The sequence below is a fragment of the Sitophilus oryzae genome, unplaced genomic scaffold, assembly GCF_002938485.1.
Source record: "Sitophilus oryzae breed Bouriz unplaced genomic scaffold, Soryzae_2.0 scaffold_1181_pilon_pilon, whole genome shotgun sequence".
NCBI lineage: Eukaryota > Metazoa > Arthropoda > Insecta > Coleoptera > Curculionidae > Sitophilus > Sitophilus oryzae.
Window position 1 is genome coordinate 2,328,416 of NW_022145817.1, and position 14,800 is coordinate 2,343,215.

A 14,800-nucleotide genomic window follows, 5' to 3' on the forward strand; every position below is an offset into this window, starting at 1 on the left:
TTAGAATGTTTACAGAACATTCTAAAATAAACTTGAAGTATTTTTTCGTGGTTTTATGAATGTTACCTTATAGAATAGTTCACTAATTAGGGCAAGTACTGAATTGACTTTTAAATTTTAGTTCGGATTTATTCTAATTAAGAAAGTTTATCAAACTTCTACAGCGCCACACTTCGCATGTATATTTGACATTCAAAAAAGGTTTTCTTTATGTTTTTCGACTTGGTTTTGAAAATAGTTTTTTCATTAATATTGTAATTTTGTAATTCAAGCATTTTCTATACCGGGTGCGTCTCTAAAGTTATTTTTTCAGACAAAAAAATGAGATTTAGTATGTTAGTATATGACATAAATTAGGATTGATTGACGTATTCAATTGTTTTTGGTCACTTCCTGTTTCACCGGAAATGACTACAACTTTTTATTTTTAAATGGCACCATCGGTATTTTTTTTACTTTATTCGATAGAATATAAAATTCTGAATAGAATGTCATATCATATGTCAATTTTTGACATACTCGTTTAATAAAAAATCGCATTTTAAATTTCAATCTAGACTGCCATGGCTATGTTAAAAACCCTAATTCTTAATCAAGGAGCCTTGGAAAAATAGATTTGACAGTCTAATGTTTTTAGTGTCTTGTCTTGGCCGGTTAAAAGATTCCCAAATCGTATTTTTAATCATATCTCATTTTTTTAAAACGGAACGAGGGTGGCTAGGCTTATATTAATTATTAGCATATTAACGTGAATATTAGCATATTAACATAATTGAATACGTTAATCAATCCTGATTTATATCATATACTAATATACCGAATCTACTTTTTTTAACTGAAAAAAATAAAAAAGTTATAGGGGTGAGCCACTTTTGAGACGCACCCGGTATACATATTTCAATATCTTTCTAGATTTGAATATTCAATTACCATACTAGTCCAGTAAATGACTAATAAATAAACACAAAGAGACCCAAATCTCGGCTTAATTCGTCGACCATGAAAACACTTCTTTTCGTAAAGTCCCAGGAAAATGGTTAAAAACTGCCCTATAGGGTCAAAGAACGGGGTTTCCGCCAATACTGATCGAAATATGGCATGCAGATGATTTTCATTATCTGTATAACTTTTTTTTGCCGTTAATATTTCCAATATTATTAGGATAGTTATTCTGCTACTGGGGGCAAAACCAATTCCAACGAATCATTAAAATTGGTCCCTATACTAATATTGGTACTATTCTCGAGTTAAAAATGGTGCAACTAACCCGACTTTGTTGTTTTATTCATTTATATTTACTTTTGAATGTTCGATGTTTTATCTGTTCAATTTCCCTTTAGTGTAACAACGTCTAATTCGAAGAATCACAACAATAATTTTACATCGAGTTTCAACCGCTACATTTGCGAACCGGAGGAACTGGTTGTTGTGCTTGGGTACGATCAAGAATCCGCTGATATTGACAGTGACAGTTTGGAAGCAAGTAGTGACAGCGAAGGAGAATGTTTTATTAATCATGGCTTAGCAACTATAGCTGAAGAGGAGAGGATCAGTGCAAGCAGCGCTCAATCGTCCAGAGGTAAGAACAAATTTTTTATATGCATATTGATTTTTAATCCTCATTGTTATGTATCAAAGAAATTAGCAGACGAGGACAATGTTTAAAATTTAGGTTTAGTTCTCCATTTTTATTTCTTAAAAATATTATCTGTTAAATACCGATCATTTTGCTTCGAGTATGCTGCAGTTTTTATGGAAGGCTGTAAGCTTTAATTGTCTCGACTATCTTTTATTAGTATGCCATCATCATTTTCAGCTTATTCAACCATTTCCAATTATGGTGTAGCCTCCCTCGCGTACTCTCTTTGTAGTTGGGCCTATTGTTGTCTACTGTTGGCTATGCGGCCTAAGTTATCCCCGCTAATTTCCTAATATCATGGTCCCATCGCAGATTCGGTTTTCTTCTAGGTCACTTAACTTCTCGTGGGTACCATGCTCTAATTGTTGTGGTCCATCTGTTGTCCGTTCTTCTTGTCATGTCTCCTGCCCATTGCCATTTGAGGGACTTGATTCTGTGGATGACATCTATTACCTGGGTCTTTAGTCGTATCCACTCTATTCTTTTATGGTCCCTCTTAGTTATTCCCAGCATATTTCGTTCCATTGAGCGTTGTGCGATCTGCAGTTTCCTTATGACGTCCGTTTTAAGTGTCCAGGTTTCTTCTTTAGATAGAGGGGCTTTCTTTAGATAGAGGGGGATTCTAGATTTGAATGTGATTGAGTTTTTATTTGAGTTTTAAAAAGATATTGAATTTTGAATTGGAAAATTGAGTTTTATTTTAGAGATCCCTAGCTGTGTATTAGTTGTCCCAAATATATACAGGGTGTCCCAGAAATAAGTGCAAGTATTTTAAGGGGTGGTAGATCTCGATAAAAAAAACATATTTTCTCTTTATCGTTTTTCAAATAAGTCCAAAATAACGGAGTTATTTTACTTTGAAAATTTCCAAAAAAAAATATTTTTTTCTAAAATTTTGAGAACCACTGGATCTTTTCTGGATTTTCTTTCTTGTAAATTTAATCTACTACCTATGTTGCCATATTATCAAGAAATTATGTTTTTAACTAAAAACTAAAAAAAATTCCATTTTTTTTTTCAAAAAATTCCGTATTTCCAAAAAAATTTGTTTCGCGAAAAATACCTCATAGGCGTGTTTCTGGTTATACTCCCAGTTAAAATACTTGCACTTATTTTTGGAACACCCTGTATATTCTTCTACTATTTCCAGTGTTGTGTTATTTATTAGAATCTTTCCTTTATTAGTATGTAAATTTCGTAATACTTTGCCTCATAGTCAAAAATTTGAACCCTCAAGGTATTTCTACAAAATAAATTGAACAGCTAAGATCAGGTAATAAGGACTACAACACTTTCGAACGCGGATTGCTTCGTGCAAAACAAAATTTAGTTAAATTAAAATTAAAGGTTATGCTGATCTATATCCGGCAGAACTGGAACCTGGATGTAGATCTATGAAGCTTGATGTAACTCCGTTTCTAACTGTAAAAGCCATCTCTACAGCACAGTAGAACATTTTCAGTCCGATGATAAGTTCGTCTGAATTCGTCGGGTGTTTCAGATCTAAAATTCTCTAGTTTTTTTCTTTGGTGGTTATGTCTTCATATGCGTCTTTTTGAGTTTTTGTGCCTGGGATTCCATAAATTATTCTTATTTCGACGATATTCATCTATCAACCAAACAATATCGTTCTCAGACCAGTCCGTAGTTTGTGTTGCGGTAATTCTTTAAAGCTGATGTGATTTGTTAATTTAAATTTAAAATCTAAGTTAACCTATTCATTATGAATAATATATGTATCAAATTCTTTTAAATTAAGTACCTATAAAGTAAAATAAAGATTTTTTTTTCTTCTCAATACTGAATAATCTCTCGGTAATCCAATAAACTTATGCGAACTATAAGTCTATTATCCAGTACATTCCCAACTTAATACATTTTGAACGTCAGAAGCAATGACATACATACCTACAGTGTACGGTGCATTGGATAATGCTACACCATATTAGTCTATGTTATCTACCACAGGCATGTAATGAAAATGTTTTGACATTGGTTGACATGTCTACCGCAAGCAGTGCCTTAATTATCGCTCTAGTGCAGTTATGAAACTTTGTACGAAATTAGACTTACAATTAGACTAGATTAGATCATACAGGGTCCGGCAATAGTGCGTCGGGCATCTGCAGCTCCTATAATAAAAAAGTTAAACCGTTAAAAATTTTGAAAAACTTTAAATACGAAAAATGTTCATTTTTTAATTCTCCATCTATTAAAAAAATAATATACAGGATGTTACATTTAAAAAAACGAAGAAAAAATATTTTAAATTTTAGAAAGTTTGGCGTAGAATTTTGAACATCCTGTATGATTTAAGATTACGATATTTATAGTAAAGTAAGTAGAGACCATCTAAAGTAAATACCTAATATATTTTTGATATCAGGACTGTTATTATATTTTTAATATTTTTTTTTAAAAGTTTAAAAAATATATATTTTTTATTTATTTCTTAATATCTCTGAAACTATCGAAACATATTTACACATATCTTAGGATTATGTAAAGTGATCTGAAAGGAAGCCAAAGATGCAATCGAGGTGGTTCATTTAAAAAAAAATCAGCCCGATCCACTCACTTTTTTGAGTCACCCTGTAGAAGTTAAAATATTTTCCTAAAATACATCTTAGTACATACTTTAGGTTTGCACTTAAACAAAACTCCCAATTTTTTTTATTCTATGAGCTACAGATGCCCGACGCACTATTGCCGACCCTGTATATTGAGATGTCATTTATTTATTTATGTCAAATTAAAAACTATAAATCTATAGAAGTCTCAGTTTGAATCTTAGTTTGAATCGTGTACTTTGAAATCACACAATTTTAAATTAAAAATGTTAATTTTAAGGTGCGTTTAGACTTCAGCACGCACGAGCTGAGCGTGCGCGCACGGTATTCGTTCGCGCTCTCGGCTCCGTTTAAGTTAAAAACTTATTTCCGACGAATGAAGTGATCCACTTGTGCACGCACAGCAGACTTGTGTTGGTGAAAATAATGGATGACCAAGAAATAGTCGCGACTGCATTCATTGTTATGCACAGCTTAACAATGAAAATGAGCTAATAAAAAGAAGAAAAATCGAAAACATCGTCGCTGGTGGCAAACCCAAATTTTTACAAGTCGATATAATTTATTAAACAACTTAGTGTCCGGGGGGGGGGACTATGTTTATATTAATTTTATTTACAAGATCTTGCCATGCGTAATTTTTTTGGATTTTGAATAATACGAAGAATGTTTAACATCCTTTAATATCGGCAACTTTTCATATTCTTGAATTAATAATAACGAAGATTCATTGGTCCACGCCATAATTTTAATAAAGAAAACGAAAAAAAAATCACAGACGCACGCACGCATGCAGACAAAACAAATTGCCGGTGCAGACTGAGCGTTCGCGCACACATAAAATCCCTTTGAGCACGGACCAAAAACCGACACCAGATGGCTCACGTTCGCGGCTGCTCGCGCATAGACAGATTCAGAGTGAGCGTGCGCGCACAGCCGTTTACACTTGAGCATTCGCGAAGGATCAGTGCGTGCGTGCTCAGCTCAAGTCTAAACGCACCATTAGGTGGCTAAATTTGTGTGTGGCTATCTATGTATTTAAAAGTTGAATATAAAAAAAGTTATTTATGAATTGTAACAGGGTGAATTTTAAATACGTGCATTTCAGGGCCGTTTTTCAAATAAGGGTGCGTCAGTAAATTGCGTTTTTGGGGATTTTTTAACCCCTCCATCCCCACTGATTACATTTCGTGAGTCGTGAGGTATGTCTCGATTTTCTTTTGAATTTAACGTAGTAGTGTTTAGTAAAAATAACTATTTCATGTTGTAGTCGCGAAAAACAGAGTTCTTTTTAAGAAACATAATTATTATTTATACTTCATACCAATTAAACTTTTATTCACGTGATTAAGCTTGACCGGCACAGCGTTGCCCACTTTTACATATTTTCTTTTAATCAACATATTTTAGAAAACAAAAATAAATGAATTATAAAGATATAAACAGTTAAAAACTTAGATAAAAGGCCATTACTACCGCATTCCCGTTCAAAATATTCTAATAAGGTTGGGATGAGTTTTTGCATTGGTTATTAATCTATGTTGCACACTTCGCACTAAAAGAGGTTCTAAAAAGAACAATGTTCGACTGCAAGATCTGGTAGTAAAAAATTTTAAAGTTAAAGTATCACAACACAAATTATTTAAATTAAAAACTCGTAAAACAAAATTAAAGTGTCAAAACTAATGACAATGTCAGGAAATAAATAAATCAATGTGACCACTTGACATTTTTTACAGCAGAGCTACCATCTGAATCCCTAGCGGGAAATTTAAATTCCAGTTTAGTTAGCTCTACGCCGAAATGTCCATGGTTGGTAACAATGAATTTAAAAATCGCGCCCTCGATTACGTATAACTAAAAGTTTAATTGTTATCGCTTGTAGTATTTTGTATATTATAATAAATATGATTTATAGTTATTTTAACATTATACTCTCAAAAGTAATTAAATATAAGGTGCCAATCCTAAAAATGTCAAAAATAGTTCCGGACATAAAGTGTTTTCCGAAACTGTTAAGTTATACTGCAGTCTACAATTGGAAAAATATTTTTATAGTAGCGGTTATAAATACGAATAAAGCAGGAACTGTTTAAACCCGGCAATAAAAAGATACGAAACACATGCTACGATTGGAGGCATCGTGTTGCTGGAACGCTCTCATTTAAATTTATTTTTTATTCCAGGACCGTATTTTTGTAAATCTTCATTTAATTAAAATCTATTTAAAATTTATTTTAGCTTCAATAATTATTCGTTGTAAATTAACGTTGTTAACTTATGAAATATATTTTAAGTAAATTTTATTCTTGGTTTGAGGTCAGGTGTAAATAAATATTTTAGAGATTTAATCCATAATTATTATTTATTGATGAAAACAAAGTAGTTTGACGTTTCGACCCTTAACTTAGTCTTTTGCAAAATAAGTACCTAACTTGAATCCTCGTATTAAGTGATATCTTCTACTTGTTTCATCCAGACATTTCAAATCTACGTTCACCTAAATTCTAGGTTAGGAAATGAATAGTTAAATCGATTCTTTTTATGAAGATGACAATACCCTGTATATTTATATTTGTATATTTTATTTTTAATATGTATATTTTATTGTTGTTTATATTGTGAATAGTATCCTTTGCTGCCATACGAAATATACAGGGTGGTCCGAACTGTATTCCGGAAACTTCGGCAGCATATTCTGCAGATAAAAATAAGTAGAAAAGTTCCTATAAATGTATGTCCTAAAATGCTTACTTTCAGAGATACAGGGTGTAGAAAATTCATTTTTATTTCGATTTTTTCTAAATAATTTAACTACTAACTCTAAATAAGTAACATCAATATTTGGATGAAAATTGGTGTCTCGGAGTTTTTTGACACGAAAAATTTAATTCTGGCGTCAATATGACTCCTACTAGTAGAGGGCAATGGTAATGGGCTCGGTATTTTGTTACTTATTCGGTAGAAAATGACAATCTGAATAGAATGAAATATCATATGTCAACTCTTGACATTTTCGAATATGGTTTATTTGAAATTGCAACATGCGGTTCAAAATAATAAGTGTGTGGTACCAAATTATTCGTAAAAAATTGCTTTTTCCAAATATGTTAATGAGCCACCCTCATTCCATTTGAAAAAATTGAGATATGATTAAAAATACGATTTAGGTATCTTTTAACCGACCAGGACAAGACACTAAAAATATTAGACGATCAAATATAGTTTTCCAAGGCTCCTTGATTAAAAATTAGTGTTTTTAACACAGGAATGGCACTCTAGATTGAAGTTTAAAATACTAATATAAATAAATATTTTTGAATTTTTTTGAAGTTAAATAGCTCGGTTATTTTCAATTTATTTTAAAAATGGTAAAGAGAAAATATGTTTCTTTTGGCCAGATCTACCACCCCTTAAAAGACGTGCTCTTATTTTTGGGACATTCTGTATAGTATTCGAGTTGAATTAGATTCTGAAAGCGCCAGTGGTTTTCCGACGTGTAATGTGTAGCAAAAAGAATAACAAAGCGAACCAGGCAATTTAAATTTTAGTCTGTTTCGAAGTGATACGGGGAAAAATAATGTGAAGCTGAGTGAAAAATTGCTTTGTAATTTTTAAAATTGGAGAATCAGAGAAGTTGTCTAGAATATTAAATCATTTTTCTGTGTGGTCTGTCTCTACTTACTCTACTATACATTTTCTAGTACTGTCTCTACTATACATTTTGAATTTGAAGAATATATAAACTGAGTTAAAAAATATATAAAACTCGATATATTTACTATATTCTGTCCAACGGGAGGATTCATGACAGTGACAGTTGTGTCTGTCATTTTAATTTACAGGTAATTGTATTTTCTGTCATTTTTCTGTCGTCTGTCGAAATCTTCCTGACTAGTTGAAATCTTCCTGACTAGTTGACTATATCTATATAGGTATCACTTCAGTTTGAATTTCTTTAAATGCATTCAGAAGCAATCTAAATAAATAAAACAAAGTCGGATTCGTTATAGCAAGTTAATTATTAGTATAATAGAAAAAAAAAACAATTTAGCAGGCTTGCACGTGTCTATAAAATGATACCAACTAAGAAGAAGCTCATAGAAGACGCTAAATTTCCGGGAAATTTAAAAAAAAATCTAAAAAAAAACTAAAAACTTCAAGGAAATTCTAATAAACTTTTTAGTGCCACTTGTTTATTCACCTGAAATTTGGTTTGGTTTGGTTTGTGGGGGGTTGGTAAGGGGGTATGGGAGGGGGTTAAAATTTTTAAAAAATCGTAACTCCAAAATTACAGTAGCTAGCGAAACGCGGTTTTCAATTTAAGATTGGGAATAATATTTGCAACAAAATTTGTAATAACATCAAAATCAGTCAAAGTTGCAGTTTTTGTGATAAAAAAATGGGAAAATTCCTTTACTTTACTACCAACTTTTTATTAACATATTTTAGTATGGGCGGCTATACATGCCTCCCAGATCTACAACCCCTTAAAATACTTGCACTTATTTATGGAACCTTCATTATAGTTTTTTTAACAAGTTTTTGTTGAAAAAAAAATGTGCAACATCTTAACATACTAATTTAACACCACTTTTATATGAATAATACATTTTTTTCTGTGACAAATTTTAATAATACTCTTTTTCATTGAATGTCATAAATTTATTTCTACATAATTTTCTATAAACCCAACAATAAAAAAATCAAATTGTAGGCAGTCTCTATGCATGATTTAATTAAATTAGATTGTGGTCAATACTTTCGGTGATTTATTTTAAATTAATGCACATTTATAAATCTAAAATAACAGATAGATTTTGTATAATTAATTTTTTCTCTTTTCCGTTTCATTAAAATATGTTCTATATATCAATATTTAATCAATTGGTTATTAATATTTTTATTTTAAATAGCTATAACGTTAAATTTTGCGGTTTAATTCAAGCAGTGTCTTTTATGTTCATCATAATGTATTGCATGTTTTGATAATTAGATCATTCATGGTTTGTTAAGTGGAATAAAAAAGTCGTGGGAAACATAAGCATAACATTAAGTCGAATTATAGAAACTATTACACAAAATAACTTCGCATCTGAGGATTAAAGGCGTAAATCCCTACTAATCATCTAATCAATATAGATCAAATGATATCTGATTTAATCTGATGGTATACGAGAGATAAATGGCATAGCAGAGATTGTCGAAAGTTGGAAAATACAGAGGCAACGGTGGTGGAAGGATAAAACTATTCAAAGCCTTCGTTAGGCATTTATAGAAGGCTTGTTAACAGAAACAATGCAATGACACATATTTGAAATTATTGGTTCTCTGTATAACAATTTGTTGGCATTCTATTCACGATCGAGTCAAGTTTTCCTGTTAAAATGTATACTATATTTTTCAAGAAAATTTTAGGCTATAGTAGGTGAGCCGAACATGACATTAATTGAGCGTCGTGGGGCACTATTGTGTATTTTGAAAATTAGATGGTAAAAAGAAGAAAAGGTTATGTGATGTATGTTCTTGCGGGGGAGCGTGTATAGGTTTTCAAAAAAGTAGAAAAAAGTCACAAAGAAATGCTTGGGATGTTTCACATAAACATTTGTAAATTAAATTCCATCGAACTTATACCGTGCTGACAACTGTTACTTTTGGGTCGGTACTTACATGTGTGGAAGTAAATCGCATAGGGATCTTATTAAGTCGGAGTGAGAGAAATGCGACGGTGTGCGGTTGCGGCGTTGCCGGTACGCTTTTCCCTATCAGGTAAAGTAAAATCACGATCGCAAACTGCTTATTTTTAAACCACTTTTCTTCGAAAAGATAACGAAATAAAATCATTAGATATGTTTCTGAGCATCTGAAATGGAATTATAAGGATATCGTTATGGTGTCCATTTTTTTATAACGATAAAGCGTCAGTAATCGGGATAATTTAAAAACCCTTTTTAATACACAACACGCCATAACTTAAGAACCACTTTAGATATTGAAACTTTTTTTATTTTGAAGATCGGATGTTTTACAATATGTTTAAATAAGAAAAATTCGATAAGGTTTTTTTCCATCCAAAAATTTTAAACAACCCATTCATTTACTTTTAGTGCATAGCAATTTTCAGCAAACGTGTAACTTTTTTATTTATAAATATTTTCACATACTGTCTGTGAAGAAAATATAGCAGAAATGTTAAGAAAGTTTTTGAAAAAATTACAATCAATTATTTTTAATAGAATTTGAGATATCGATTCATTTTGAGTTCTAATAGCGCGACCACTGTCTAACACCAACTCAATTCCACTTATTTTTACCAAAAATACAAGTGTTTCTAACTTGCACTTAAAAATTTTCAAGCTATAGGGAAAATTACAACGACTCGTTAATAAATAAACAAATAAAGTATCACGAGACGTAATAAATCGTGAAGCTGGACAGCTGAACGCATGATGTACACCTTTCCCTAGAACTTTAAGTACTGACAGAGGTACTGATTGGGTCGACCGGCGAACGGTTGGACTGCGACAAATCTAATATATCCCCTTCCACGTCTCTTAGCAATGTGTGCAGCTTCTCGGCTTATTTCGTACGTTTGGCAACGTGTTTACTGTTCTCTCTTTGTTCAGTACATTATAAACACATTGTACTCTTCTTACATACGGAAACCTCGGTCCAAGATTAACCTTTGTCAGCCCTTAGTATGGGCACAAATGAAAGGATTTGTAGTTCGGAATAACACAACGTTTAAGTTAAAAAATATTCAAGAAGTTATGAATATGTCAATAACACAAATCTCTGCCGAAAATTGGACAAATGCCATAAACAACGTCATAAAAGAGGAGCAAAAAATGTGGAATCTTCTCAATCTTTTGGAGGAGACAGTAGAATCTCTGCTAATTTCAGTTGGAAATTCTGACAACTCTGACTTCAGCGAGGATGGTTTATAATTACATATGTGTGTTTGGTTTGGTTATTGTGAATTAGTGATGGGCATTACGATTCTTTTTAGTGAATCGAATCACGCGATTCAATTTCTCATATTGACTCCTACGATTCGTTCATTTGAACTGACCACATGCATAATTTACGTTTCATAAAAACAAGATCGTAACTGGCACTACCGGCGATAATTTGGTAGGAAAATTACTTAAGGGACCAGAAAAAGAAATATACAGTTTTTTCATTTGTTTTTCAACACTTTATGACACTGGCGTAATTGGATTGATTATTTTACCAATAATATACTATTTATTAAAGACTTCTTAATAACAATTTAATATTTTTAGAGCCATATTTTAATTCCGATTTAATAATCATAATAAATAGTATATAATATCGCATGATCGAAAAAAAATGGCGTCCAGTTGGCTTGGAAATGAACATCGATGATATTCCTCATATAATTTTACATATAAAATGACAGCGATCTTCATTTTATAACCATCGCTGACGCCGTTTTTTCATCACATTGAGCAGAGGCCAACAATATTATTTGGAGTGGAATAAAAACAGGATTTTGTCCGACATTTAATAGTCGGTAATATTATTTTAACAAAAATATTAACGTGAAAATTAAATACCTTACAGATACTCCCGTACTAAGCACAGTATAAATAAGTTTTTTTCTTGTAAATAACTTTCTTATCGTTTGCATTTTATGCCCATGATGTTTGTTTAGGGCTTTTGTTAAGTCTAAATATTGGTGCCTGCGTTTATGCCTATATCACCGCCGGCGCCGCGCCGACGCCGTAGAAACGAATGATCACATTGTGATCCGATTCAATTCTCACGATTCTTTTTGACGGCTCGTCGTTTAAATCTTATGGATCCGTGCTGGCCACGATTCATTGTGATCCGATTCAATTCTCACGATTCTTTTTTACGGCTCGTCGTTCAAATCTTATGGATCCGTGCTGGCCACAATTCACTGTGATCCGATTCAATTCTCACGATTCTTTTTTACGGTTCATCGTTCAAATCTTATAGATCCGTGCTGGCCACCATTCACTGTGATCCGATTCAATTCTCACGATTCTTTTTTACGGCTCATCGTTCAAATCTTATGGATCCGTGCTGGCCACGATTCAATTGAACAAACCGTATTGTAAGCAATAAATCAATTCTCATGACTCTTTGAACGCACGATCGCAGTGTGATCCGATTCAATTCACACGATTTTTTTACGGCTCATCGTTCAAATGTTATGGATCCGTGCTGGCCACGATTCACTTGAATGAACCGGATTGCAAGCAATGAATCGAATTCATTTTTAATACTCGTCTAAATGAACGGCTCGTTCAAATGAACGACTCGTTCAATCTTTGCCCGCCTCTATTGTGAATACTTAACATCAACTGAAATGTTTTTCTAAACGTGTGACATTGTTTTTTGTAATTATGTTATTTAAGGTTTGTAACTTGTTACATTCAGTTAGCAATAAAAAATTAAGATTTCTTCATTAATATGTACGATAATTGAGTGTACTCGTATAATCCAATTTTACTGAATATGCCATAACGGGTAAATGACTATTTGTATTGCCATTATCATATAATTTTACATTGTGTAACAAAATGTATTTTAACAAAAACTTAAAATAATTCTTAAAACCCTAATACCCGACACTGGTGTGGTCAGCACATGCGGTCCGTACCTGAATATCTTTATTTATTTTATTAGAATTTTTACTAATAATACATATTTAATTGGCAAAAATTAAACCCAAATGGGAGCCTAATTACGCCTCTCTGTACATATTTTATTACTTTTGCGTGAAAACTGAAAACGTTTATAATTTCCGTAATAAAAGAAAAGGGCCGATAAACTGACAATAAAAAGAATAAATATATTGCCTTGCTTCGGGGTATAAGGGCTATAAAAATATTTACGTTTATGTCGTTATATAGAGAAACTCCACATATTTCAGTTCAACTTTATGGTTTGCGAAGCAGTTTAGATATTTGATTTAAATTAAGTTTACTTTTTATTTTCTTGGTAAATAAAACAAACGAAATAAATATATTTTTGATTTACCAAATTAAAATTTAGAAAAGAGTTATTTCAGCATGTTAGACTGAATTTTATTACCTCATCCTGAATAATTGCAAACTTTCGATTAGGAAAAACAGATAAACTAATTGCTGTGTAACAGAGATTCAATTTTTATTTTATTGTTACTAAATGAATGTATTTATACCATTATAATATAACATTTCAGTAATCATGTTTTCCGATATAATTTTGAAAATATTATAATATTAATGGTGTTTATATTTATTGATATTGAATATTTGTTTCTAAATACCTTTAAATTAAACCGATTTCAGTTATAATTATGTATTTTTGAAATAAACAAATGTTTTTACATAAAATTAATATGGGAGGTTATCGACGCCTATGATCCTTATGATAGGCAGTCATTTTCACGCCGCGCCTGCACCCCGTGTCCGCTGATGTTGGCTTTGGAAACTGTTGAATGTCAGAGATTGTTGATTTCGGCCCAGAGAAGACATTGTTTGTCAAGCTAGTTAGAATTATATTTTAAAATATCAATTTCTGTTAAATATATTAATCTCCCGATTACAGGGATAATATTAAAACATATCGTGATTTAATAGGCCTTAACAACTTTCTAAACGTACTGTTTTATTTATAACATGGCGCCAAGCCGCCATCTTGATATTTAACAGATGGTAAATATTGCAACGTTAAAATGTAAAGCATTTCTAACTATATTTACTTTTGTGGTCAACAAATCTTAATGCGCCTCGACAGAAGCAAGATTTTGGGAAATTTGAGGAGAATAGGTCATGTAAATGAAGCGCTAAATTTGTTTAGGTTAGGTAAATCGCCCTACTTATTTTATTAAATGAAATGAAAGGAGTGCCGTACTCTGCCTGGAATTCACAAATAAAAGAGCATGGCAGAGAAAACCCTGATCACTATTCCAGAATCTAACTATGCTGTCCTGAACATTAATAAAAGAGAGATAATAATAATATAGAAACTGTCCTCATACCTAGGTACATAGTTTAATACATTCAAGACATGCCACATTTATATCGTTCAAAATTGAAGAGTTCTTGTTTTAACGGATCCCCATCCGCAGGTACTAATACCCTGGTTGCGAAACTAGAAGCTAAAGTTGAAGGTTTGTTGCCAATATCTTTAGATTATAAATTATTCTATGAGTTATTCTATTTATTGTTTTTCTTTGCTTTTTTGTGAGCTAAGATATTCGCCCATTCACGATCGAAAAGTGTTAGTACATTCAACAAGGCCCTTTTTCTCACGCTGAACCACCAACATCGGCACGAATGGACAGTAAACATTTGTATTTAGATTACTTTTAACTGAAATGATTCACAGCATAGTCGATTCCATTAAATGCATACACATGTTATATCATATAATTCTCAGATGAAATAAATAAGGAAAATCTTCAGCACAGAATATTACAACAGACAAATAAGCTATATGCTTTAGTTAACATAAGTTAAATAATGAGAAAACATTTACTTTACCTTTAATACCATTCTTTGCCACAAAACTTATGAACCGAAATAACACCACCGCGTCTCGAATGGTAGTC

General features: G+C 31.9%; 1 protein-coding gene across 5 annotated transcripts in view; it reads left to right on the top strand.

The window, feature by feature from the left end:
* Positions 1-14,800, top strand: part of LOC115891488 (liprin-beta-2) — a 122,561-nt gene that overhangs the window by 56,309 nt on the left and 51,452 nt on the right. For all 5 annotated transcript variants that reach the window (XM_030911951.1, XM_030911947.1, XM_030911952.1 and 2 more), the window contains exon 3: positions 1,341-1,579. In XM_030911951.1, the coding sequence (XP_030767811.1) occupies positions 1,341-1,579 (239 nt within the window). The remainder of the gene's footprint in view (positions 1-1,340; positions 1,580-14,800) is intronic.